The sequence below is a fragment of the Danio rerio genome, chromosome 23 (assembly GCF_049306965.1).
Source record: "Danio rerio strain Tuebingen ecotype United States chromosome 23, GRCz12tu, whole genome shotgun sequence".
Lineage (NCBI taxonomy): Eukaryota > Metazoa > Chordata > Actinopteri > Cypriniformes > Danionidae > Danio > Danio rerio.
The window spans coordinates 29,898,947-29,926,187 of record NC_133198.1 but is presented as its reverse complement, the minus strand read 5'-3'; the positions used below and the strand labels follow the sequence as shown (position 1 = coordinate 29,926,187).

General features: G+C 35.0%; 1 protein-coding gene across 1 annotated transcript; it reads right to left on the bottom strand.

Annotated features, from left to right (window-relative positions):
- Positions 1 to 235: 235 nt before the first annotated feature.
- rnd1b (Rho family GTPase 1b) lies at positions 236 to 27,184 on the bottom strand. Its single transcript, NM_001044396.2, has 5 exons — positions 26,923 to 27,184; positions 26,561 to 26,648; positions 5,616 to 5,725; positions 5,138 to 5,272; positions 236 to 2,697 (listed from the first exon to the last, which is right to left on the bottom strand). Exons 1-5 carry the CDS (start codon positions 27,040 to 27,042, stop codon positions 2,452 to 2,454), a joined length of 699 nt encoding a protein of 232 aa, NP_001037861.1. The 5' UTR covers positions 27,043 to 27,184; the 3' UTR covers positions 236 to 2,451.
- Positions 27,185 to 27,241: the final 57 nt, after the last annotated feature.

The following is a 27,241-nucleotide window of genomic DNA, read 5'->3' as shown; positions in this document are numbered from 1 at the left end:
AAAAAGTCAGAACTAGAACACTCTAGGAGATTCTCTTTAAAATTTAGTCCCAGTGTAAGCAGCAGTATCTTAACTAAACAAGATTAAAAATATATATGTAATGTATATGTTGTAATATGCCCTATTTTTGTATTTATTGATGTGCACCAAGAAAATAACTCGGCAAGTACATTTATAGATACCTTAGGCAATTTACAGAGTCTACATCAGACTCAGACAATCAACAACACTCAAGTCATGTGTGCCACACAAAGGCAAGCTTTATTACTGGAAAGACAAAGGGAGAAGTCAACATTTCAAAAATAACATTCTGAAACGAAATTGCATGTAAAACACAACAGAAAAATAGTTACCTCAAACAATAAATCCAAATAAATAGGACTAAGCAACTTTACATCAAGCACATCTTTGTCAATCCACAACATGAAGTATTTAATCTCATGGACATTCTTTAAATGTCTTACAAAGATTATACAAAACAAGATATGTACAACTGAAGAATTTGAGGACATGCTTGAAGTGTATTCGTAAACAACAGTGTGCAATGGCAGCATAATGACCGAATGTCCATCATCATCTGGGACGCTCGCGTGGCCCAGAACCGGCAGCTACAGTGTTTGACCACACAAACTGTTCACACTCCCTAAGCACCCAAAATTCATTTTCAGTTTATTTACGTAGTCACTAGACAATGCAAAAAAAAAAAAAAAAAAAGGAATTTGGTGTGTGATCACAGTGGCAGAGCTTATAACCAGCCCTTCCGCAACCGATGATTGAACAAACTGAGAAAACGATTGATTCAAGTTTACAGAAAAACAACTATTTAAACAATAGCTTATTTAAAAAATGAAAAAATAGCTTTCATTAAACAGGACCAGCCTGTTTGCTTTTATTCCAAAAGTCCAGTTTTTGGCCTCGCAGATTCACAAACATCAAGCTCTTATCAGGTCAGCTGATCCACATATTAAAACACTCCAGTCTGATCTGAATCTCCTTTCAGTCCATCTGCTACTCACTCATTAACCTCCATATGCTCATGAACTGAATATTCACATTTGACTGAAAATGAGGAAAAGAAATTGCACTCCAGTGGTCATATTTTCATCTAATTACCTTAACAAAGGCTCAACAGAGTCACAATATATCAGCTTGTTTGTACAGCAGCACTGATGTTAATTCACAAATATTCGCATGTCCACAAAGCAGTAGCGTGAATTTATAATAGCCTTTTTTGTTTTAATTATTGCCAATGTACACACTTTGCATTAGAAGCACTTGAATTATTGCTTTGTGGTTGAAAGCAAGATTTGCACAAGGAAACCATTTTATTTTCCCATTGATAATCATGGTTTGAAACACAATGGATGATATATTTTTGTTGCTACCGCTGCAAATGAGCATGGAGGCAGTGAAACGGGAGACCGACAGAATGCTACATGTGACAAACTGAACTCAAACCGTTTCCAATCATCCCAAACCAGTTGATTTAAAACACGGCCAGACATTTGTAATCCATTCAGAAAGGAAAATCAACAATAGTGCTACAACATCCCTCTGGAGGTCATTTGCATGAACAAAAGATTTATCATGCCGAATTCGCAGTACTAGCATAGGGATCACTTCTTAAAATTCATGGTTGCTACACTACAGAGCAGCAGGAGACGTCAAGATACAGATAATCACTGTAATATGTTCCCCAGTCACACCCATCCTATCTCTCAGATAGCTATTGCTTCTAAAAATAGAAGCGTGAATAAATCAGACAGTGTTCTTGTAGAGAAAATAAGGGAAAATTGACTTTGGTAGCATCGGAAATTGTCTTTACAAATATTTTTTTGGCCCCATCTTAGCATTCAGGCAGCTTTCAAGTAAATAAAAAAAAAAAATCACTTTTTGCGCTAGGCCAATTCAACCGGCGTGACATTGCCAAATGGGCCGTCGTCTCCTCTACATGACCCGGGACGGCCCCTGCTTCACAATTCCCTTGGATCCGCGCCCTCAGATTTAGTCCTTAGTGCATACAGTAGATCTGTGTGTGTGCGTGTGTATTTTTAAAGCTTACATTAGTGATCTCATATTCATACATCAAATAGCTTACGTTAAACATTTTTTAAACATCTGTTTCCAATTTCGAATCATTCCAAACTGGCACAACGACTGCGAATTTTGATAACAAGGAGTGAATAGATGACGGCTGATGATCGGATTTCATTTTGAAAGAGCAAGATACGTTACTGAAGATACATATGCACTGTTGAAGAGCTCAGGACAACGAGGACAGCGAGGTGTCCATTTGTTCTGGAAGGTGTTTTTTTATTTTTTTATTTTACGGGGGGTGAGGATGGATTCCACATGTCATTGATGTGGCAATCAAACCCACCCCCCTTCCCCAGACCAAAGCGCAGGGAATGGTGTAGCTTTTGTTATGGAGGGGGGCGTGAAGGTCTCCACTCACATTACAGAGCAACTCTTGGCTTTCTCCTTCTTGAAGGTGGAAGAGAGGAGCTCGGATTTGCTGGGCAGGTGGAGCAGGCGTTTGGACAGCCGGCGAGTGGGGCTGGGTTTGGCCAGGGGTTGCAGTTTGTTGATGCAGGCCAGCGCAGCAGTGCGAAACACGCTGTGGATGCTCTTCTCTGAGGTGAAGGCCGAACACTCTAGATAAGCCTCAGCACCCAACTGTTTGGCCATGGCAGAGCCCTGCGAGGGGAGGAGGTGGACAAAAAAAAACTATTACAGTTTGTAAAACATTTTGAGGATTCTTCCGTTTAATCGCACAAGATCATATTTTAAAGAATGTTGGTAATCAGATATTTGATGGTAGGTTTACTATGCAATGGATATAATCATAACCAGTGTTGGGGTTAACGCGTTACAAGTAACAGGAGTTACATAATAATATTACTTATTATTAATAATAATATTAGTAATTAGTAATAAGTAAATTAACTTATTACTTAAAAAAAATTTGTAATACTATTTAAGTGACTATTTTAAAAATGTAACTCGTTACTTTTTAGATTAATTAATTCGCTTTTGAAAAATAATTTGCTGAATTAAAACTAGTGTAACACAGTGTATGATCGGAACCAGGCAATATCACAGTGAATTATGGATATGTAATAGGCATATATGGCTATATGTAGAAAGAATTATTAGCAGGGCGGTATGTTATTTCTACCAGTAAATGTGCCTTTCATGTTAAATAAGCTGTTTATCCGTTAAGAAAATTGATCAAACTGCAATCTTGGTTTATCTGTTTTTTTTTTTTTTTATAATGTAAAGCCTATAATGCATAAGAAAGTCTCCTACCTCTCTGATTTATATTTGGTGAAGATGTCTGTGGGTGTCACCATTCAAAGCTAAAGTGCAGCTTTTCGCTTGTAAATGTCTTATTGCTCATCATTATAAATTAAAATAGGGACGCATGACAGCCGAGCATAAACTGTGATACTCTGACCAATGTGAGGAGAGTTTACACAAATTATTCGTTTTAGCTATTTTGGTCCGTTTAGAAACTGCCATGTGAAAGCAAACCGCAGCAAGAACAAAGAGCAACATTGTAACAATTTTAATCTCTGTTTTGGAACTAAACAATTGATCTACAGGTGTGAAAGCACCTATTTATTTATTTTTTTAAAACCTGCAAGTTCTGAAAGAGATCAAGCCCCAGGCAGGAATGAAAAAGTAACGCAAAAGTAACAAAACGCATTACTTTCAATAAAAAGTAACTATTTAACGCAACTAGTTACTTTTTTGGGAGATAACTCTATATTGCAATGCATTACTTTCAAAAGTAACTTTTCCCAATACTGATTATAACATTCTTCAAAATACCTTTTTTAGTTCAACAGAAAGAAACTGAGGGTGAATTAATGTAAATTATCATTTGTATGGGAGTGAACTATCACTTTAATAGAAGCCAAAGTGTCTCAATAGATAGATAAAGTTTGTAGATTTAAAAGCTTTGTTCAAGTCATCTAAATAAGCATTTATCTTTTCTGACAGCATTGTAGGTAAATTAAGTGTCTGGTTTAATTATGCTTTATTTAATATTTTGCTGAGTGTTACATTTAAAGTCAGAATTAATAGCCCCCTTTAATTTTCTTATGTCTTTTTAAAATATTTTCCAAATGATGTTTAACAGAGCAAGGTATGTCTGATAATATTTTTTGTACTGGAGAAAGTATTATTTGTTTTATTTCTGCTAGAATAAAATCAGTTTTAATTTTTTTATTTATTGAGCTCATTTTAAGCTCAAAATTATTATTCCCTTTAAGCTATATATTTTTTGATAGTTACAGAACATACTATCGTTATACAATAACTTGACTAATAACCTCCGTAGTAAACCAAATTAATCTAGTTAAGCCTTTAAATGTCACTTTAAGCTGTATAGAAGTGTCTTGAAAAATATCTAGTCAAATATTATTTACTGTCATCATGGCAAAGATGAAATAAATAAATTATTAGATATGAATTATTAAAACTATTATGTCTAGAAATGTTGAAAAAAATTCTCAGTTAAACAGAAATTAAAAGGGGGGGGGGGGGGGGGCTCATAATTCTGACTTTAACTGTATATACACATCACCATTGTAAAGACTGCATATTATTATTAATAATAAATGATTTTATAAAGTATAAAAACATTTCCCAAGTTGATGTACATTTTTAATAATAATAATAATAATAATAAGTTAAGAATTGGTCAAATGTTTAATCATTTGAAACAGGTATTTTATGCCGATTAAGGCTGCAAAGGTAATGCTTTAATTTCGGACTAACCCCAGTTTACAGTGTCACATGATCCTTCAAAAATCATACAAAAATGCAAAATTGGTGCTTAATTTGTTGTAAATTTAAAATGACAATAATTTTATTGCTTCTTAAGTAAACCATGATAGTTTTTCCGGATCAAAAAACTTTCACAAATTCAAAAGAATACATTTATTTGAAATAGAAACGTTTTGGTAAGATTATAAATAGTTTTACTGTCAACTATATATAATTTATGCAGCACGGATAATAAGTTCTAATGTCTTTTATATAAATATACTAGAGTACTTTTTGATCAATGGAATAGATTAGAAAGTTTTACATAGAATGACAGCCTGAATAGGTGAACGTCTAGCTGTACCTGCTCATGGGTGATGGGGGTTTGTTTCTGATTGGACAGCTCCATCAGTGTGCAAACGTCTGTCCGAAGGTCTGTCTTGCACCCAACGAGAAGAATACGAGTACTGGGACAAAAGTCGAGGATCTCAGCCCTCCACTACAAACAGACAGAAATATGTTATAGTAAGATAAATCAACTTCAACTTCTTGTGAAAACAAAAACTGTTTTCTGTAGTTTCACAATGATTATCAATCATAATCTTGATTCTTGAGTGCCAAGCAATTTGTCAAGAATAATGTGTTGCATCCTAATAATATTGATAAGTGTAGTAGGAAAATAAAACGTATTAATGCTTATAAAGACATGTACATTAAACTTGCTTTAAAGATACTTTGTTTAAATACAAGAAGATGATGTTGAAAAAAATACAGTGAGGAAAGCACAATGATGATTTCAGTGTAAGTTTTTGGTTTGAATATTAATATGAATATCTAGTTACCTTCTTTAGTCCGCTGTCGAAGATATCTGGACGGCTGATGTCAAAACAGAGGAGCACTGCGTCAGAGTCACTGTAGCAAAGAGGTCTTACATTATCATAGTATGGAGATCCTGAAACGAGAGAGAGAGAGAATCTTCTGAATAAATGACTACACATTAATGTGAGAGGAAATAGGCCTTCTTGGTTTAATCGATGGAACTACTGCAGTGCTTTTTAAAAAATGATTATAAAATGTTCTATTGAGCCTCATGCGCAGTTTGAGTGTACTTGATATTTTGTTGTATTGTTCAAGAACCTGCTTCCTCAACATATTTAACTTTCTTTATGTAACAGATTTCTGAAGGAAACAGTGATTTATTTGTTTGCGTGGCCTTGATTAAGTAAGCAGGAGGAGGAAAATGTCTTAATGTTTAAGTCTGATACAAAATTACCAAAAGTAACATGCATTAAGAATTTCTCATAGTAAACCAAGAGCATTTAAGACCATTTTCATCATCCTGTATTTTAAAATACATCATTATACAATGAAATTACTTTAAGAAATCCTCGAAGTATACGTTTATATCTATGAATCCTACTAACTAATCTTTATCTATAAATTTGTATCCATCTTTCTATTTATCAAGATATACACATCCATACATTTTAAAAGGGGGGAGGGGGGGCAGCTGTATCAGATACAAAAGTTTACTTACATATAATTATTAATCATCTGTTCTTAAATGGTCTGGCTCTAAAAGACCCCTCCCCTCCTGGTTGCTCTGCCCCTGCATTCATATCCAAACTCCATTTCTATCCATCCATATAATCCATTACTTCTTAAGTATCCATATATTTCTTTTCAATATCTATCCATCTCAATATCCAGGCAGCCATCTAATTAGTATCTATATCTATTCATAAATTCCCATACATGTATCCATTAAAAATCAATCAATTGATTTCTATGTATCCATCCATATAATCAGTATCTTAAAAACTATCCATTTCACCTATTAATTTAAAATCTCTCCATATCAATATTGATCCATCCATTGTGTTATTATCTATTCAATAGAGTAAAATAACTGACATTAGCTAAAGAATGTCATTGACAATGGTCAACAATGTGCATTACTTCATCTTGCTTGTGCCGTTAAGTTGAGAGTTTGTGGACTTTTCTCAGTCACCTTTTAGGCTTTTGGTCTACTATTTTGATATCTTTGGTCTTCAGACCTATTAGATTGTTTTGAAGGCGCAGTAAGGTTTTGGTTCTCTTAATATATATTCATCCATCCATTTGTACAAATTCGAATTAATTCAGTCGTACGAAAATGTACAATTTTAAAAAGGAGGCACCCAGCCTTGCCTCTAAACCAGCAGTCATTGGGTGATGAGCAAATTGTACCAGATTGTATGAATGAGATACGAATTCATATGAATTATAGCCACTAAATCATAAAATTATGAATTCCCGTGAGATTGCGTTGATCTATCGATATCCATTAATATCAATCTGTTCATATCCATGTTTCAGTCAATATCAGTCTATTTATCTCAATCTATATAAATCAATATCTGTCCATCTACCCAACCTGTACCATCCACCCATCCCAATCAATATTCTGAATAGTGTAAAACCCAAATGATACATACAATTGATTGCAGATCTTAAAGTGTCATCTTATACAGCCTCATGTATAGTAATGTTTTCACATTCAATCATTCCCGTCCCCACAGATTCTTGCGCACAAGACTTTCAGGAAAGCAGAGCTGACCAGCTTTGAATGTGCTGTATATGTCTGCAGGCAGAATCACACAAAGGCCAGAGGTAGAGCTCCCCTGGTCATCACTTCATTTCTAGTCAGTTCAGCATACATCCAGTTTAAGCCTTCTTCCTCTTCCTGCATGCCATATTGGCATTTTAAAGGAGAGGAAAATGACAATTGAGCTCTAAATTCTCATTGATCTATGTGTCTCGCGCTCTCCCTCGATTTCTTTTTTCCCTTCAGTAGATTATGCAACTGGAGAGATGGGGCTGGGGTAGGCACTTTCTCCAGCACTCGCTCTGAATCCTTAAGTAAGCCACCCACCCCCCAGTGCCCCCCCACACACATGCAATACCTCCAGTCCCCCTGTTTCCACAGCAACAGCCTTGGAGTCAACCATCTGCAGAGCGCAGTCTTCCTAATGCATCCCTTAACTGCCTATCAATCATTTGATACAGAGAGGTGCCCACCCACTTGGCACAGAGAGGATGCTGGGGTGGTGTGTACAGCCTTATTATATACACCTCTCTATTGAAGAATCTGCTTTTCTGTATGATTTTTACAGCCTCGTCCTCAACCTCATGTGTAACAGTCTTCACCTGAGTCAGTGATACAGTTGTTAGCCGTTCACTTCAGTCTAAAAGCCTCATAGTTAGCAATGTTAGAATTTATCGTGACATTTAAGAGGTAGTTTACTTCATAAAAAGGTGATTTCTGAAGAGAATCATTCGTATGAATTGACAAATACGAATCATTTGAAACCATCAAACCCATGCAGAGTGCATTTAAGTGTATCAAATAATTAAAGCAAGAACAAAATTCATTCTATGAGCTGAATTTATTAAAATGTAAAATTATCCAGCTTGAGCGGTGTCGACCTTATAATTCCCAAAACAACTGATTCTTATGGGTGGATTTCTAATAGTAAATCATCAAATAATGCACAAAGAGTACTCAGACAGATTCATGAAATATTGATTACTATATGGGTTGATTCTTATTAGTGAAACCAACTCATACTGAATTAACAAAGTTACCATTACAAATTGAACTTGTTAGGGCTGAGCGAGTAATCTAAATTCAGAACCTAGTTTTTTTTCAATTACTTTTCCTACCACATGTGGAGTCACGTGACCACACTCTGTTAAGGCTACTTTACACTTTTGCGTCAAACGCACTAGTATGGTCTGGCGCAGCCTTCATGTGCCTCTCCAAAAATTTAACTATCAAAGGCCTGCCTATTAGACCTGGTGCTGGCCACTTTTAACATTTACCATTTTATTGGAAGGTTTTTTTTTTTTTATAAAGTCCCTTTATTAATCTAGGGTCGCAGCAGCGGACGAACCGCCAACTTATCCAGCATATGTTTTATGCAGCAGATGCAACCCATCTTTGGGAAACATCCATACACTCTCATTCACACTCATACACTACGAACAACTCAGCTTACCCAATTCACCTGTAGCGCATGTCTTTGGACTGTGGGGGAAATCCGAGCACCCGGAGGAAACCTGAGTGAATGCAGGGAGAACGAGTAAACTCCACATAGAAACGCCAACTGACCCAGCCGAGGCTCGAACCAGCAACCTTCTTGCTGGTAGGTGACAGCACTACCTACTGCGCCACCGCATCACCGTATTCATTATTATTATTATTTTAATGATTATTTTTCCCCCATCTGTATCCAGTTATTCTGATGTCATTTTCTCATGCATTTAATTTTCTTAATTTGGCATTTATGCATTTATTTATTTCGTTATTGCTGTTTTGTTGAGTTAATGAATGAGAGGTTAGGGAATGGGATTAATAATGGACAATACATTCATTTACCTCTCAATATTTAATTTGTATTGTCATACAAAAGTATTAAATAAACATTAAGATTTAAATAAAATAATAAAATGCTCTATTTTGAGTATTTTGCAACCTGTTAAACTTATTTTTAAAAAATATGAACAATTAAATTTTTTTAATAAAGCTATTTGTGTATTTGTTAGCAAGAGAAGATGATAAATCTTTAATTATGCAGAAAATAAATTTAACCACACATCGCAGGTTTGCACTACATTGACGTTGATTGAAAGCTGCGCCAGAGACACCATATTGTCAATTACAATAAAATTATTATTTACATTAAAATATTTGTTTACAGAAGATTCAAGAAATGCACTTTTTAAAATATTATTTACAGGACGTAGAGTTATTTTATTCAGAAGAGATGCTGCTTTTTAAATTAAAAAAGATTTTAAATCTTAAATATTAAAAATAAAAATAGTTAATTTTGTTTCCAAACGTGCAAGTTATTTATTTTATAAGAAATAAGTGAAATAAGTTGGTTTTATAGAAATGTGTGTTTTAATTTTAATTTTTCAACGTTGATATTCAAAAAAATAATCATAGATGGTAGATAGTGTGTATCCTTGAATTATTTTAAAATCAAGTAATGTACTCTTCATTCAAAAATCTCTCACTTGTAATATGAGCATATTTACTGTAGGCTACATAACTAGTTAAATAAAAAAATTATTGTTCATTAATCAAAATAGAATTAATGTTAAATTAATCGAGATTTAGATTTTAGGCCAAATTGCCCAGCCTTGTTCACTTTGTCTTTAAGGAATTAAAGCTGTACAGCTTGACCAATGTACAACAAATGATTTCATACATGTTGATTCATACCATTGAATCAAACAAACAAACAAAAAATACTCCACAAAAGGTCCAACAGAGTTTCAAACTATTGATTGTTCTGGGTTAATTATAATCACACAACCAAATCTTTACAGAATTCTCAAAATTGTTCTACCAAAATAAATTGGTTGGTTTGACTGGCTCCCTGTTCACTATCGTGTACGATACAAAATCTTGCTCTTAACATTACAAAGCTAACTTGGCACCTCACTATCTTTCTGATCGTCTTCATCTCTACACTCTTTTGTGCTCGCTAAGATCATCTTCTGCAGAATTGTTATCTGTTCTAAACTTTAAGATGAAGTCATATGGTGGTAGGGATTTAGTTTTGCAGCACCAAGGTTATGGAACTTTCAGATAGAGCCATTTTTGTTCAGGATAGCTATTAATGATTTTAAAGCAAATTTTATTAGCAAATTTTCACTACTTGCGTTTTTATGATGGGCTTGCTATAGGCCATTTCAATGTGGTCATGGAATTGGCCCATGAACACTTCCTGCTTGTTATCAAACTATTTCATAACTGTAACAGGAGGCAATTCAATCATAACCTCATTTTAAAACAGCAATCATAACATTATGTATCATAATGTGGCTTTTTGGATTCTCAGAAGCTATAGAAATTAAAAATGTAAAACAGCAAATGCATTGGAACTATTGTTATTGTTTACATCCCTCAAAATGGTCTATGTATGGTAAGGTGTCCTTGAGTGCTTTGAAAGGCTCCTTTAAATAAAATGTATTATTATTATTTTCTTTTTAGTAAATCAAAACTATACAGCTTATGGTCAGACTAGTGCAGACCAAATCATTCCAATCAAAAGATTCTTATAGATTGATTTTTAAAAAGTAACTCGCACTCAAGCCAATTGAGTTTGTAGTGAATACATTTTTGTAGCAAGTTTCTGCAAGACTATAAGTTTTTTTTTTTTTTCACTCAAAAAGACATGCCACATATGATGCATGTCATATTATGAGTTGTCATTTTAAATCAATCTCCACTGAATGTACTAGAAGTTAATATTCAAATATGAAGGGTTCCTCAGACTGATTTGAGCTATTAACCAAGTCCATAAATGAATCTACAGGCCAGGGTAAATACAGGAATCAGAGAGTGAAATTCACTAGCTTTTAAGACCTTTTTAAAGACCTTTTGCATATATTTTAAGACCTCATCGCTACTTAAGGTTTCAACCAGTAACATTGGAGACTTTTACTTAGACAACATGTTTGAAGTTTGTCAGAACATGTCAGAATGTTTGCCTAATACTGATTTTAAGAAACTAATCCAAAACTGAAAGCTTTATTTATTCATTAAATGAATATAAATGCTAATCCAGCAGGTGGCACCTATATAATGGCAGGTGTTGCCTTGGTTACTGTAGTAAACAAAGCAGAGTAGGGGTGTTTGATTCTGGGTTTTTTAGAGTCGACTCTGATTCTCGACTCCTAATTTTGGAGTCTGTGAAATCGACTCCGAAATCGACTCCATTTACATTCACTTAAAATAACACAATGATTAAACATGCTGTGTCATATCGCACTTTACACAATGCTACTGCAACAATTGCAGCTTTACACTGTGCAGTTATTCTCTGGTCAGAAAAAAAAACAGCAGTAAATCATCTGCAGTCAAGAAAAGTCATTAACCTACACTTTTTACAGCATAATTTAATTGTCTAGTTTGGATAATTTAGGAAATTACATTGCAATCTTGGAGACAGAAAGTTAAAACATCAATTTATTATCGAAATGTTTAATGAAAAGATGAGTAACAGTTCATTAACAAATAAAAAAAGTATCTTAATTGGGCCCAAACGACGTTTAAAGATATATAAAATAGTCTAAATATCTTCTTAATATAAATGTTTGATACCTGAATACTGAGTATCGAGTGAACGGAATAATTTGGTGTAGCGGACAGTCACGTAAGGCTCGTCCCAAATCTGCGATTTTTCATTTCTTTATTTTTTGATGCTGATCAATAAAAAAATTGTGAGATTTTCCATTTGATTTATTGAACAATTAAATATTGAACCTCATACACTAAATATTTAACTTAATTAATACATGAATTTAAAATAAAAGCAGCGTGACAGACTGTGCCTTAAAGCATCATGTTGCTCTCTCTCTTGTAGATGTGATTTTCTTTAAAGCGTACTTTTATATAGCCCATTACTTATCTTTTAAATATCACTGTTTGTTTTGTGCAAGTTATTCATTTTTGTAATTCAATAAGAGTTTGATAATAGGACAGCAACGACATACATCGGAAGAAAAGGAATGAGTCAGACCTTTCTTTGAAGACTTAGCCCTATTTTTATTTAAAAATCCTATTATACCAAACAAATTTTTTAATAGCCAAACATAACATCATAACTTTACCTGCAGCGGTAATTTAGGACATTGATCAGCAAATAGTATCTGATTTGCTCCAAATTCACACACAGATATAGCCTACATATATATTTAATTTATAACACAGCAAATTGACATTGCAGGCAGATTCGAACCAAAATGCTTTAAAACCAAAATGCAAAAGGTGTGCGTGCTTTATAGGAGTTTGAAAGTAAAAGCAAACTTTCTCCAGCAGCACTACTATAAATAGCCTAGAATGCTCGTGGTAGCGAAATTCAAAAGCAAAAGCATAAACGTGAACACAAATTCAAAGTGGGCGCCATCGGTGTTCATCGTGCTCGAGAATGAGCATTCTAACTGTAGCATGTAACTGCTTCACTCAGAAGGATTTGAAAAAACAGACTCGACTCTGGGAGTCGATTCCTGTCCTGGAGTCGATTCCAGCACTAGGTCCATTGAGAGTCAAGGAATTGACTTTTTTAGAGTTAAATCCCCATCCCTAAAGCAGAGCAATGTCAAATCTAGAAGGATTATTGATTTCATAAACCACACAGCATCCCAATATGTGCAGATTAAATCCAGGCAAACTTTAGCACACCACTATAAATTGCGTAATCAAAAAAGATACCAAATTTAATACAGAGTAAAATAGCATTTAAGGCTTTTAAACATCTTTTAAAGGCCTTAAATTTCGCATTTATTAACTTTTAATCCTTTTTAAGACACCACAGACTCCCTGATCAAGTGAAAAGTAAATCTTCAATGAATCTTGCAAAACAATGTTTGAAAAAGGTGTTTAACACTTTAAAATCAACATTACACAACACGTACATCATGATGAAGCTCATTTTGAAAGAACTGGCTGAAATGCCCACATGACCGGAATAACTTTCAGTGTCCCTGAACCACAAATCACTGCCTCTTTTCTTTCTCCTGGCAAGACATCACAGACACACACAAGGCTAGGCGTGAGGCTGCATTCACTTGCTGCTGATCTGAAAGCAGCGATCGATATACATACACCAAGGGACCGAAGAGCAATTACAATTCAACTTGACAAAATGACACATACTAGCAGTTAAAAACAAGACCTCCGCATACCGAACCTCGCTCAAAGGAGCATTTGAAATCTGAAAATCAGCAGTGATGTTTACACCGTTGGCAGTGAACGCTTCCTAACATGAATCCTGTACCACCCGCAGTGTTGGATCACAGAACTGCACTACAAAACACAAAGTGAACACACCACAGCGCAACTCTCAACCCTGGGCCACAGCTGAACAAGATGATATTCTGCAGCCTGTGTATTAACAGACGGAGGGGTTGTGAAGCATGCAAAAATGTGTGTAAAAAAAAAAAGAGCAGAGCAGAGCTGCTACAGCCACATTAAATCCTTTTTGTTGTGACGCCATGCCTGAAGCAAACTAGCGTAGCTAAAAAGTGGGCCAACGTGTGCATGTGATTGATATGAGACGGCCTTTTCCTTGGACGCAGAAAGAGTCTGAAGAGAACAGATGGAGGTGGAGTGAAACGCTTTTGTGTGCCGCACAGACAAGAGCCGCAGCGCATTCCATCTGCTGAACCCTTTCATTCTTTCCAAAACGTGAACTGTGAATGTAACTCAAATTGCGTCAGGCTTTTTCTGAAATGCAATAAGCCCAAAGATTTCAGTGTGCACCTGAAATTGCTTTGACGTCACAGTATGTGGAAAAATTAGCTGATAAGGAGGTCTTGGGTATGATTCATTACAGTATTCATTAAAAGGAGATCTGTTCACAGTTCTCGTCCCTCATGACTAAGCCATCTCTGATGAAACGGCGATAACAGATCCCATCAATTATTTATGCTTAATGCCATATCTGTCATTAACAAGGGAAAGAGAATATCATTCAAGTGTGAATAAAATGGTATCATATAAATAAGATGATGTTGTTTTCTACAAAGACAGAGCAAAAAAATATACTGTGACTAAGGGATCTAACTTGGATTAGAGAAAGAGACTGTGCCTCAAGATAATGGCAAACAATAACGTCTTTTAATGGACCCTTTTCACAAGACTGTTATGACGTGTTTAGTGGTCATCAGCATCTTAAATCCTTTAAAGTTTTTAATGTTTAGTTTTTTTAAACATGAAGATTTATATGTATTTATAAATGTATTGTTTTGCATCAAGTTGCAAAAGACAAATTACCAATTGTGTGAGGTTTCTAACACCTTTTCATCCACTTTATGCACATTTTGGATATACGCATAAAAATAAAAAAAATCAGTTGATGGAAACGCCTAGATGCGCATAGAAAAAAAAGGTTGCACAAAAACTATGATGGAAATACTTTTACCAAACAAATTCTAGTATGTGCATTAAAAAAGTCATGTGATTTCAGTATAGGAGATCATGTGATGATAAAAATGTGTACATGCATATTATGTGTACATTGTAAAACATTTAAAATGTTGTTTTGGCATTCTAAATTGCCTTAACAATTTCAGTATTAGTGGTATTATATTATTAATTACCTCCAGAATTGTCAAGAGCATCTGTGCTTTGCGTATTATGCCTTCAAATACCACCACGTGTTCATTGCGTGTCAGCATCGTCTTTTGAGGCGCTTGTATTAAATAAGGAAAAAATTCGCGCAGCTTCTCCCACCTCTGCAAGTTCCGCTTTTACTATTGATATTTGGCGGCAGTTAATCAGGAAGTAATGATTTTGTTTTCTTTGACTCGTTGGATGGATATGCTGCTTTATTCGCACGTCTTTAATGCAATAATCCAGTTTAGTGCTTAAATTTAATTTGCATCTTTAGATGTAAACATTGCTAGTGTCTATGGTTGAGAAAGTAATTTTGACATTGTTCTCTCTAGTGGCTGCCGTCATCAGTCTCCTAATTTTTTCCTTTTTCTGAAAGTCTTGATGACAAGAGAGGTGGAGTTTTTCTTTTATTATTTCAGCAAATCGGATTGTAAAAAAAAAACAATAATATATATATATATATATATATATATATATATATATATATATATATATATATATATATATATATATATAGTATATATATATATATATATATATAGTATATTATGTATATGTATATTAAAATACATTTACCACGCTCTAAGTTTACCCAACTATGAAGACTTCCTACTTGGATGGAAAACCCAGAAAGGGTCCATTGTACTGTCAAATTTTTTGACTTCAAAACCCTGCAATTTAGTCTAAATTTATGAACACATCTCTTATGTGTGTTTCCTTTAGCTAATCGCTAAAGTAAATCACTTATTTAATCTCATAAATCAATCAGAAAAGAAATTGATTAACTTAATGTTAGGCTTTAATTTTTTTATATGCTTAAAAATCAGGGTTTAAATTATTAATCAACGTCTAAATGATTCAGGGATCTGATTCAATACCAAAAGTTTATTTTATCTGCCAATAAAGATACCAATCCCATACACCAGCAGTTTTTTATAAACCTATTCCAATTTCTTTAATTCTGATAATCTGAGATAAAAGAAACACAACTAATAATTTCTCTTCTGTGTTAAACACAAACATTGAAATAGACTTCTTCACTATAATATAACAAATTGTGTCAAAATACTATTACTGTACAGACTAGTTTAGTGGATATTTTAGCGGAAACAACAAAGTGATTAGGCATGGGCCGATATTAGATTCTGACGATATGATAACCTTGATAAATATAAATATCACGGTTTCACAGCATTGTGATTACTGCTGTAAAATATATTATTTTTAAATGTCTGGTAAAATGTTTTCCCTATTAAATACAATATACTTTATTTTGAGAAAAATTGAAAACACTTTAGAGCAGTAAACATGTCTGGCTGAATAATTCAAATCAATTATTAAAACAAAACTGAAACGGAAAACCTATCTATCTAAATGAAAACGTAGATAATCAAAAATGAGCATCACTATGTCTGTGTCTGCACATTAATCAAGCCTCTCACCTGAGAATGTGGACATTGTGGTGTTTTTGAAGAAGAACTGAAAACTTAATTGAATAATTTAAATGTCCTTTGAGAGGACAAGCCTGTTGATCTTTCACTAGTCTACACTGCAGTTATTTATTTTTAATTTTAGTTTACTTAGTTAAGATGGCTGCATTAAAGAGATTTTTTTCTGACTAGTCTATATTGGATGTATTTATTCAATTTTTGTTGTTTACTCTGGTATCCTGACTGTACTAAAATGTGATGGCAAAGTTAATAAAGAAAAAAGTTTAGTTGTTCTTGTTAAGAAGTGAATCTATTGTTTCTTAGCATTGCTGTTAAGATGACAGCAACCCTAACCCCACAGCAAACAGAAACCGAACCGAACAGTGGCTCCAAAACCGTGATCCGAACCGAATCATGCCTTTGGTGTATCGTTACACCCCTAATATATACCATAGGGATGGTACTGCAGAAAATGTTGGCAGTTTTAAAACCTTGACTTTTCCAAATTGCGGCATACCTCGAAAATTGTTATCATCTTATGCCTAAAAGTGATTGAACAAATATTTAGTGGGGAACAAAGTGATTAAGTGTAATAAATCTAAATCTGGTTAAATGTTAGTCACTGACCTTTGTATTGTTATAAAATACATATATGAACAAAGTAAATATATGTAATATATTCATAATATGCGTTTTATAATAATGAAATATCTAGTTTGATATTCAATCTGAGACCTTTTAAAGTCAAAATTAACTAACTAAATTTATTATTCATTGAAAACAAATAGTAGTTATAATGTAATATTTATGAATGTTCTTATGGCAAGCCTAAATCAACAAAGAGACAGGCAAAACAAAAACATATTGTTTCATTATCCTAATTTAAAGACAATTATTCATGTGGCCACTGGCATAGAAAATGTTAATTCTACACTCTGCTTGAATCATTTATTTATATAAAGAGGAACAACTATAAATACACCAATAACATTAACAGAAAAATAAAACCGAATATTAGTTTATCACTCATATTTGCAATATGGCCCAGAAACCTCAGCTCAGTGGAATTAATCAGCACTCTCAGGCTCATGTAAATGTGAGCAAGGGGCTGAGAGAGGTCAATGTTCACAAAAGACCTAAAAGCAAGTGAAAGCCCCTGTCCGTCATCCCATTAGAGATAATGAGAACAAAACCTAGAGCGTTCTCCATATACCCCATCCCCCATTTCCTAAAGATCCCAGAGATTCCATCACAGGACACGATGGGAGCCCACCAAAGAATACCCCCACTTCTCTATCTGGCCATGACCCCTCAGGGAATACCATCTTAAAGCGGCGCTAAGGTTTCCTCATTGGTTCCTGTCATCAACTGCCAATGGCCACCGGAGAGCCCATTAATCTACAGGCGCTTTTAATGTGCTAATGGAGCACTATTTTTACGCTGGCGATCTTGTGTAGTCATCCCGCACTGAAGCAGCAGAATTCATATTCTCGGAAATGTACATCCATCAGCGGAATGGCAAATGCCGCCTAATCCATCGCTAATTCCTCAATGCAAATTAAATATAGGCTCCATATTAGAAATACAGATGGCCGTCCTCTGAGAGCCTGCGACGGCGGGTCCAATTGGCTGTCGTGATTAAGTGAGAAGATTGATTTTCACCTGTAAATCACCTTGCTGGGCCTCAAAAGCAGGTCAAAATCTAATGATGACTTCAGTCCAATCGATGAGGAGAAGATACCACAATGAGAAGAGGAAGCCGCATTCACATTGAGCAGCATTTGGTATAGATAGCACAAGCACAAGGAATAAAAGAAAACACTATATCTAATCAGAGTGACATTTTACAAACTATAAACATTAAGAATATCAAGACTGGGGCATTGAGAAATTATTCTAGCAGAAATTACATTTCTTCAGCAGTAATTCAATTTGGAGTGATTGATAAAGTGCAATGAACTATTTACTGTAGGTTATGACTTTGGCACCACTTTGATTTTATGTATGAAACTAAAGCAGCAATCAAACTTTTACTGTGTACTGAATGTAATAAGATGTAATTGAGCAGTTCTGTATGAATATACACGAGGGGCAAAGAGTTCAAAAGCAACAAAACAATCCAAAACAGCCTTAAATTTAGTGTTTATGCAATAGAATGTGTCTTATTTAAAAGAATTCTGTGCAAAAAAAAATGCAACTATTAGGGCTACATAATATATGGTTTAATATATCATCAATCTTGCAATGTGGGCATCTGCAATAGTCACATCACGAGATATGCTATGCTGAGTTAACCAGGAGCAACAGAATTGTATTCAATCATTGTATTTATACAGAATTGATATGATTTATGCATGTTTTTCTAAAAATTTTTGTCTTGTTTCTAGTTCAAAGATCTAGATTTTAAAATCGAAAACAAGATTATTGTATGCACTGGCAGATCATTTTGCTTGTTTTAAGCGAAAAACTCTTAATTTTGACTTATTTCTTTTGAAGGTAAAAACAAAACAATATTTTTACTTGCTCCAAGATATTTAGACTAGAAATGAGAGAAAGCAAAGTAAGAAAAGCATTTTTCTGCATTGAGATTAATCAAATTTCTGTACCTGAATACTGTTAGACTCTCCAGAAAACCATGCTATTCAAACTGTCTTGTGAAATTGTATTAAATTCGAAATATTTATTAAAAATAAAATATCGCAATATAAGATTTTTCCAATATCATGCAGCCTTGGCAACATACATGTTTTATCATGAATTACATAAGATACTCACTAAAAAAATATCGTTAGGCTTATTCAGAATAAGAATATGGTTCTTAATCACTCATGATATATTAAAATTAACAGGAAAATGGCACATCGCATTTTTGATCCATGAATATTTGAACACTACCATTGCACAGCATGCAGGCAGTATAAATAAATTACTATTTTTATTCAAAAAGAATGTATTAAATTGATTAAATGTGCTAGTACAGACTTAAAAAACAGCGCTAAAAGTTAAGATTTTCACAAAATTATTAAGCAACAGCTGTTTTAACATCAGTTATATATTTAAAATGTTACGCAAGCAGATCAGTATATAATCATTTCTGAATGATGAGACACTGAAGACTGGAGTATGATGCTGAAAATCAATCCAAAAGTAATTATTGAATAATGATTCTTAAGAAATTACTGAACCTAAACACAGGAGCCTAAGAAAAATGTTAATTTTAGAAAATATATAATATAGTTTATATATTATATAAAATAATCTTCAGGCACATTTAGTTTTTTTTTATCACTCATGAAATATTAAATTACTATGAAAATGGCAATCCTGTTTTTGATCCATGAATATTTATACACTACCATTGCACAGCATGCAGGCAGTATAAATAAATGACTTCCTTTATTCAGAACGTATGTATTAAATTGATTAAAAGTGCAAGTAAATACAATTATAATCCAACAAAAGGTTTTGTCCCTAAAAAGATGCTGAAGACCATATTTTTTCACAAATTACTGAACCTATACCCGATGGCCTAAGAAAAAAATGCTTATTTTAGAAAATGTCAGGTGGCACTTAGAGGTTTATATATATTAATTAATGTATGTATTTTTATTTATATTTATTTAAATTGGAAACATTGGAGACTTATTACTGTTTTACTGTGCTTTATAAAATGAATGCAGCCTCTGTGAGCATGAAGTTTCAAGGAAATTGTGGTATATCACTGCAGTAAATATGAAAAAATGCTTTTATTTTTGTTAAATTATCAATTCTTCACTTTTATATTTGAACCTCTGGGTGAAGCTATTCAGTTTATATCCAAGAGCATTTTGACTTGACATATCAGTTTAACTTGATGGAAATAGAGTTGAATTCTACAACCCTATCCACGATTAACAGCTAAAATCTTGATAAAACTCTGGTTTGCCCTTTCATCCTTTCGCACAAGCCCTGATCATCCCCTTAAACCGTGCTCTCCGTCTCAGCTGGCTCTTTTCCAAGCAGACTGAATCAGATCAAAAAGCATGAGCAAAAAGACAGGGGCACATTAACATCACATATTTCATTCAGCGATCTCTGCATGCGATCTCTCAATCCTTGCTTTCTCTCTCCCACACTCACTGTCTGTCAATCTTGATCGCACTAGTACAACAGACAAATATATCACAGAATCCTCGTCCTGTCAGCCACACTTCACAGTCGGCCAGACGTTACTTGCTGCTAATTATGATGCTTCTGTTGGCATGCATTTATCCACACATCTAAAGAGACACGAGATTATCATGTCTGTCATTTACTAGGGATTCAAAAATGAGCAGTGCGGCGCAGACAAACAGCACGTTGTAATCAGGTCAATAGGCTACAATGGGAAGCCTTGGGGAGATGTGAACTGCCTCAGTGACCAAGTATTCCCTCGTTAGGCTGCTGGCTATGTATGAAAGCTGATAGAAAGGCAAACGTGGTTTGGTTTCATGCCTGTTGTGTATTACGCAGAAAGCTATAAAACACTTTCTCGGTTTGGCAAGCTCTAATCTGATTGGCTGACCTCATACAACTTTCAGTATTAAGGATATACAGGGTTCATCAGTCCATTGATGAACAAAAATATATTAAAAAGGGTTTGTTTGTTTGAGGATAGGAGAAAAATACACTGGTTGTTCCAGTTTCACGTTTTTGAACTATTTTCAGGTATCCGGTTCCTTTAGACCATTTCAATGTGGTGAGGTCATTGGCCCATGAACATTTCCTGCTTGTTATCAAACTATTTCATAACTGTAACAAGAGGCAATTCAATCTTAACCTTATGTTAAAACAGCTATCATAACATTATTTATCAACGTGAATCTTTTTGGATTCTCAGAAGTTATAGAAATTAAAAATACAAAACAGGAAAGACATTGGGACCATTGTTTTTGTTTACATCCCTCAAAATGGTCTATTAGGGCTACACAATATATAGTTTCAGCATCGATATAGCAACGTGCGAATCCACAATAGTCACATTACAAGATTTGCAATGTTGAGTCTGAATTATAGTTCACCAGGAGCTACAGAATTGTTCGCAATTACTGTATTTATAGGATAGATAAAAAACTTTTTTAAATCAATGTAAACAAAATACCTACATTTTAAGGTGAAAATTATTTTGCTTACCTTACTGGCTTGTTTAGAGGAAAAACTCTTAATTTTGACTTACTTCTGAAGATAAAAGCAAAACAATAATTTTACTTGCTCTAAGATTTTTTTTTTTTCATGTATGCACAGCATTTTTTGAACCTGAATACTTTTAGACTCGGAAATCATCAAATAGTGCTACTCAAACTACATCTGCTTTGTTAAAGCAATATATAAATCTATAATCTACATTGTGAAAGTGCTACATGAATAAACATGAATGGAATATCTTGTTAAACTGTATTCATACTGCAATATTTTGCAGAAAAATAAAACATTGCAATATCAGATTCTTCCAATATCATGCAGCCCTATTTACTATTAAGTCCAAAATATTCTTAAGTTTGTCTCCATGTATTTTGGAAAGCCTTCAGATACTTTAAATGTCTTTTCCACAGCAAATAAAAGCTCCTTACTTTCAGCTTGCTACAGTAGACATGACCCCAAATTAAATGCTATTGGCTGTGCTATGATATGCAAACTGGCATATTAGAAGGACATCCTCTCATTGAATTCGGACCAAATGCAATGATTTAGCAGGACCACACAAATCATTGATGAGACTTTCACCAAGTACAACACTGTAAAACCCATTAGTCAACTTTATCAACTGAAATGAGCGTAGTTAACTTAATTTACTGCAAGTTAATTCTACTCATTTGAAAAGAGTTTTGAACTCGGTGTTGAAAATGAGTTAATTAAATACCTCATTACTTCAACTTAAATAAAGTTCAAAGTACCCATATAGATATGTTTTTAACTCAAATGGTTTGTAGCAATTGGTTTCCTCAAACGGTTTGAGTTGCCTTAACTTATTGGGTTTTACAGTACTCAGTTGGTTTGAGTTCTCTTCATTTATTAATGGGGTTTGCCCTTAGGCAAAGTCCATTCTTACTATTGTGGTTTATTATTCTTAATTCTGCCAAAAGTTCGGCGCGTAACTTGTCCCGCAGCTTTCGCCCCAGACCCTTGAAAGTGGTGTCAAATCGTCCGGTTCTATCGGGAATGGTGTGCTATGACTTTTATAAGCGGTGGGGGGTTTTTTGGCCCCGCAGGGGCCAAAAAACCTGCCCAAAAATCCCATAGACTTAACATTGAGCCGAACTTTGACGAATCACAGCGCCGAGTGTGAATTTCATAGAATTATGGGATTCACAGCATCTGTAGGGGGTTGCAGCCTAAGTGAGAACATACCTCGCAAGGGGGTATAAGTTGCACCTCTGGGGCTCTAGGACGTCCCAAAGTTCTCCCATTGACTTACATTGGCCCCATTGACTCCCATTCATTTTTCTAGAAGAGCACTAAACGCGCCGCGAAATGGGACGACCTTTAAAGCGTTGTAGCGCCAAGTGTGAAATTCGTAGAAATATGGGATTCGCAACATCTGTAGGGGGTTGCAGCCTGTATGAGAACATACCCCAAAAAGGGGTATAAGTTTTACCCATGGGGTGCTAGGATGTCCCAAAGGGGTCCCCATTAACTTTACATGGTTCATTGACTCCCATTCATTTCTTGACTCACATGTCAATCACATTACATACCAGTGTCATACTGACTTGGGGGTTACCTTACTTGACTGAGGCAACCAATCAGCATCTCAATATGATTTTGAAGCTCACAAGCCACGCCCCCCAAGCCATTTAAAGACCCTTAATAACTGCCCCATTGACTTAACATGGGGTGGGATGTCCCTTTGCACATCCCATTGACTTCCATTATAAAGGTCACACATCTATAACATTACATAGGAGTGTCATAGAGACATGGGGGTGGGCTCATTGGACTCAGACAACCAATGAGCTTTTCAATATGATAATGAAGCTCACAAGCCACGCCCCCAAACTGGTCCCATAGACTGCCATTATAACTGGTCTACATGCATATCTTTGCTTAGCAGTGTCCTATTGACTTGGGGGTTGGCTCATCTGACTAAGACAACCAATGAGCATCTCAATATGATAATGAAGCTCACAAGCCACGCCCCCAAACGGGTCCCATACACTGCCATTAAAATAGGCCTAGATGCATATCTTTGCATAGCAGTGTCATAGAGACATGGGGATTAGTTCATTTGACTTGGACAGCCAGCCACATTCAAGTTCACTCTGTAATCTCGCCCATAGCAACAAAACAGAGTACCCTAGCAACCATTCATCAACAGCTATATCTCAGCATCAGAACATCGTAGAGACTTGGGGATTGGCTCGTTTGACTCATGCTAGCAAACGGAACTTCCTATATGCTAAACATGCTAGCAGTGACTAGCTACATGCTAATAATGACTAGCCAAGTACTGTAACTTGCTAGAAATGCTTACTAAGTATAAATATTTCATCAGGCATGTATGTGAGGCTTGCCTAGTAACCACCCAGGGTACCCTAGCAACTGCCTAGCAACCACCCAAATTACCCTAGCAACCACCTGGCAACCACCTAGCAACCGCCTAGTAACGTCTTAGTAAGGGCCTAGCGACCACTCAGTACACCCTAGCAACCACCTAGCAATGCCTTAGCAACCACTTAGAATACCCTAGCAACCGCCTAGCAACGCCTTAGCAACCACATAGCAACCACTCAGAACACCTTAGCAACCACCTAGCAACCACTCAGAACACCCTAGCAACCAACTAGCAACACCTTAGCAACCACTTAGAACACCCTAGCAACCGCCTAGCAACACCTTAGCAACCACCTAGCAACCACTCAGGACACCTTAGCAACCGCCTAGCAACACCTTAGCAACCACCTAGCAACCACTTAGAACACCCTAGCAACCGCCTAGCAACACCATAGCAACCACCTAGCAACCACTCAGAACACCCTAGCAACCACCTAGCAACACCTTAGCAACCACTCAGGGCACCCTACCACTGTTGCTAGCATGATGCTAGCAACTCGATTAGCATGTTGCTAGCATCATGCTAACACGATTAGCATCATGCTAGCTACATGCTAATCATGTTAGGATGATGCTAGCAAGTCGATTAGCATGTTGCTAGCATGATGATAACACGATTAGCATCATGCTAATTACATGCTAATCATGTTAGCATGATGCTAGCAACTCGATTAGCGTTGCAAGCATGATGCTAACACGATTAGCATCATGCTAGCTACATGCTATACATGTTAGCATGATGCTTGCAACTCGATTAGCATGTTGCTAGCATGATGCTAACACTATTAGTATCATGTTAGCTACATGCTAATCATATTAACATGTTGCTAGAACCTCGATTAGCATGTAGTTGCTTTTTGGCCAGTACAGTCATGCATTTTACCCCATCGATTTGCCACGCAAACCCCATTCACATTTCCTTTAGGAAATGTACAATTCTAGTTGGGTTTTACTGTACTCAAATTGCTTTATTTACTCAAATGGATTAAATTTACAGTCCTCATTCGGATTACTTTTTGAACTTAAATGATTTGTTGCAATCGGTTTCCTCAAACAGTTTGAGTTATATTTATTTATTTATGTGTGTGTGTGTATACAGTTGAAGTCAGAATTATTAGCCCCCCAATTTTTTTGTTTCTTATTTAAATATTTCCTAAATGATGTTTAACAGAGCAAGGACATTTTCACAGTACGTCTGATAATATTTTTCTTCTGGAAAAAAGTTTTATTCACTTTATTTTGGCTAGAATAAAAGCAGTTTTAAATTATCTAAAAGCCATTTTAAGGTCAAAATTATTAGCCTCTTTAAGCTATTTTTTTTTCCGATTGTCTACAGAACATCATTATACAATAACTTGCCTAATTACCCTAGCCTGCCTAGTTAACCTAATTAACCTAGTTAAGCCTTAAAATGTCACTTTAATAAAAGTGTCTTGAAAAATATCTAGTAAAATATTATTTGCTGTCATCATGACAAAGATAAAATAGATCAGTTATTAGAATTGAGTTATTAAAACTATTGCGTTTAGAAAGGTGTTGAAGAAATCTCTCCGTTACACTAAATTAAACAGGGGGGCAAATAATTCAGAGGGGCTAGAAATTCTGACTTCAACTGTATGTATGTATATACACACACACACACACACACACACACACACACACACACACACACACCTATATACTATATATACATATATATATATATATATATATATATATATATATATATATATATATATATATATATATATATATATATATATATATATATATATATACACACATGTTGAGATTTAAATGAAAAAGTCTGTATAAGGATTTTTTGTGTGCTATTCCATTGCAAACTGAACATCTGTTGCAATTATTCTACATTTACATTTTGTAGCGGTGTTTCAGCATTAGCATAAATAACAACATTTGCACTTAAATAAAAACTCAAATCAGATCTAGTTTAGTAATTAGCATGACTTGATTGGCCAACATAGTTCAAAACAAGCCTGGCTGTTTCCCCAAACAGATCATTAATCAGATTCAACATGGTACAACTGTAAGAAGTGTTTCAGACTTGTGAATACAGTCTGCATGATGCTGAAACATTTTTTTTTACCATCAAACAATGCTGTAGTTTCCAATTTCCAGTGTTTACCCGATTACATATACACTCACAAGCAAAAGTGCACAAATATCTTTCTGTGCAGCTCTTTTCAAATTACACAGATTCAAACATATTATATTATCCTAATAAAATTATTTATATACATGGTGTTGCAAACATGTCTGCTCCAATGTTATTAATGATAACAGCTAATATCAGAACTTGCATCTGAATCACAATTGCCACTAATTTATTTTCTGTTCTATCTATCTATTATCTATGTTTTTCATATATATATATATATATATATATATATATATATATATATATATATATATATATATATATATATCCATGTAATCTTTTATTAACACACTGTGCAGTTTCCTTGATTCACGTGATTATGTTGTCACCCATTCTGCCTCACTGACAACTGAAAAGGATTCTATCCAAGTCGCACGGCATGAAAATTTAGAAATGTCCATTTTGATCCATTTAAAGCGTTCACCCGTATGGTCTTACCTGATGTGTCCCATAAACTCAATTCAACACGCTGGTCATCGAGCTCCAAACAGGCTGTGTAGTTTTCAAACACTGTGGGCACATACGTCTGAGGAAGAGGTGCAACATATTAGCACCGATTATCATGCATGTGATGCTGCATTAGTGCACAACAAACCGCTTGGAATTTAATGCGTTCATTTTCTGTATTAAATAGTTTATAATATTTGTCTTACTTTGTTGTGCCATTCAAATAAACTATATGATCATATAACGGAATTGGTAACCAAAGAATGTCACGATACAATCGACATGCATGAAAGAAACAACAGTTGTGTTGTTAGGGAGATCTTAATACATGGCCTCAGAAATTCTGTACTCACCTCCGGATAACAATCCTTCGCCAAAACCTGTAACATCGCAGTCTTCCCGCATTGAACATCCCCAACCAGCACCAGTTTGCATCTGACCACCAGTGGCTGTGCGTTTCTTCTTTCCTTCATTGTTTAGCGCTTTTAAATAACCGAACAAGGTAATCCGAAAACAAACCGATCTAAAACAGAGCAGCACGAGGATGCGCGAGTGCACAAGCGTTCCTGTGGTGGATATATACACTATACTACACGAGTTGCTTGCAGCCGAAGTGATTGAACTGTGGACTGGGGGTTTATATATGCCGCACCACAGCCAATCAGCGTGCAC

Coding starts and splice junctions, on each gene's coding strand:
- rnd1b (NM_001044396.2), bottom strand. CDS start 27,042: ATGAAGGAAAGAAGAAACGCACAGCCACTGGTGGTCAGATGCAAACTG. Junction 26,649..26,922: donor CGAAGGATTGTTATCCGGAG/GTGAGTACAGAA, acceptor CCTCTTCCTCAG/ACGTATGTGCCCACAGTGTT. Junction 5,726..26,560: donor GAGTTTATGGGACACATCAG/GTAAGACCATAC, acceptor CTCTCGTTTCAG/GATCTCCATACTATGATAAT.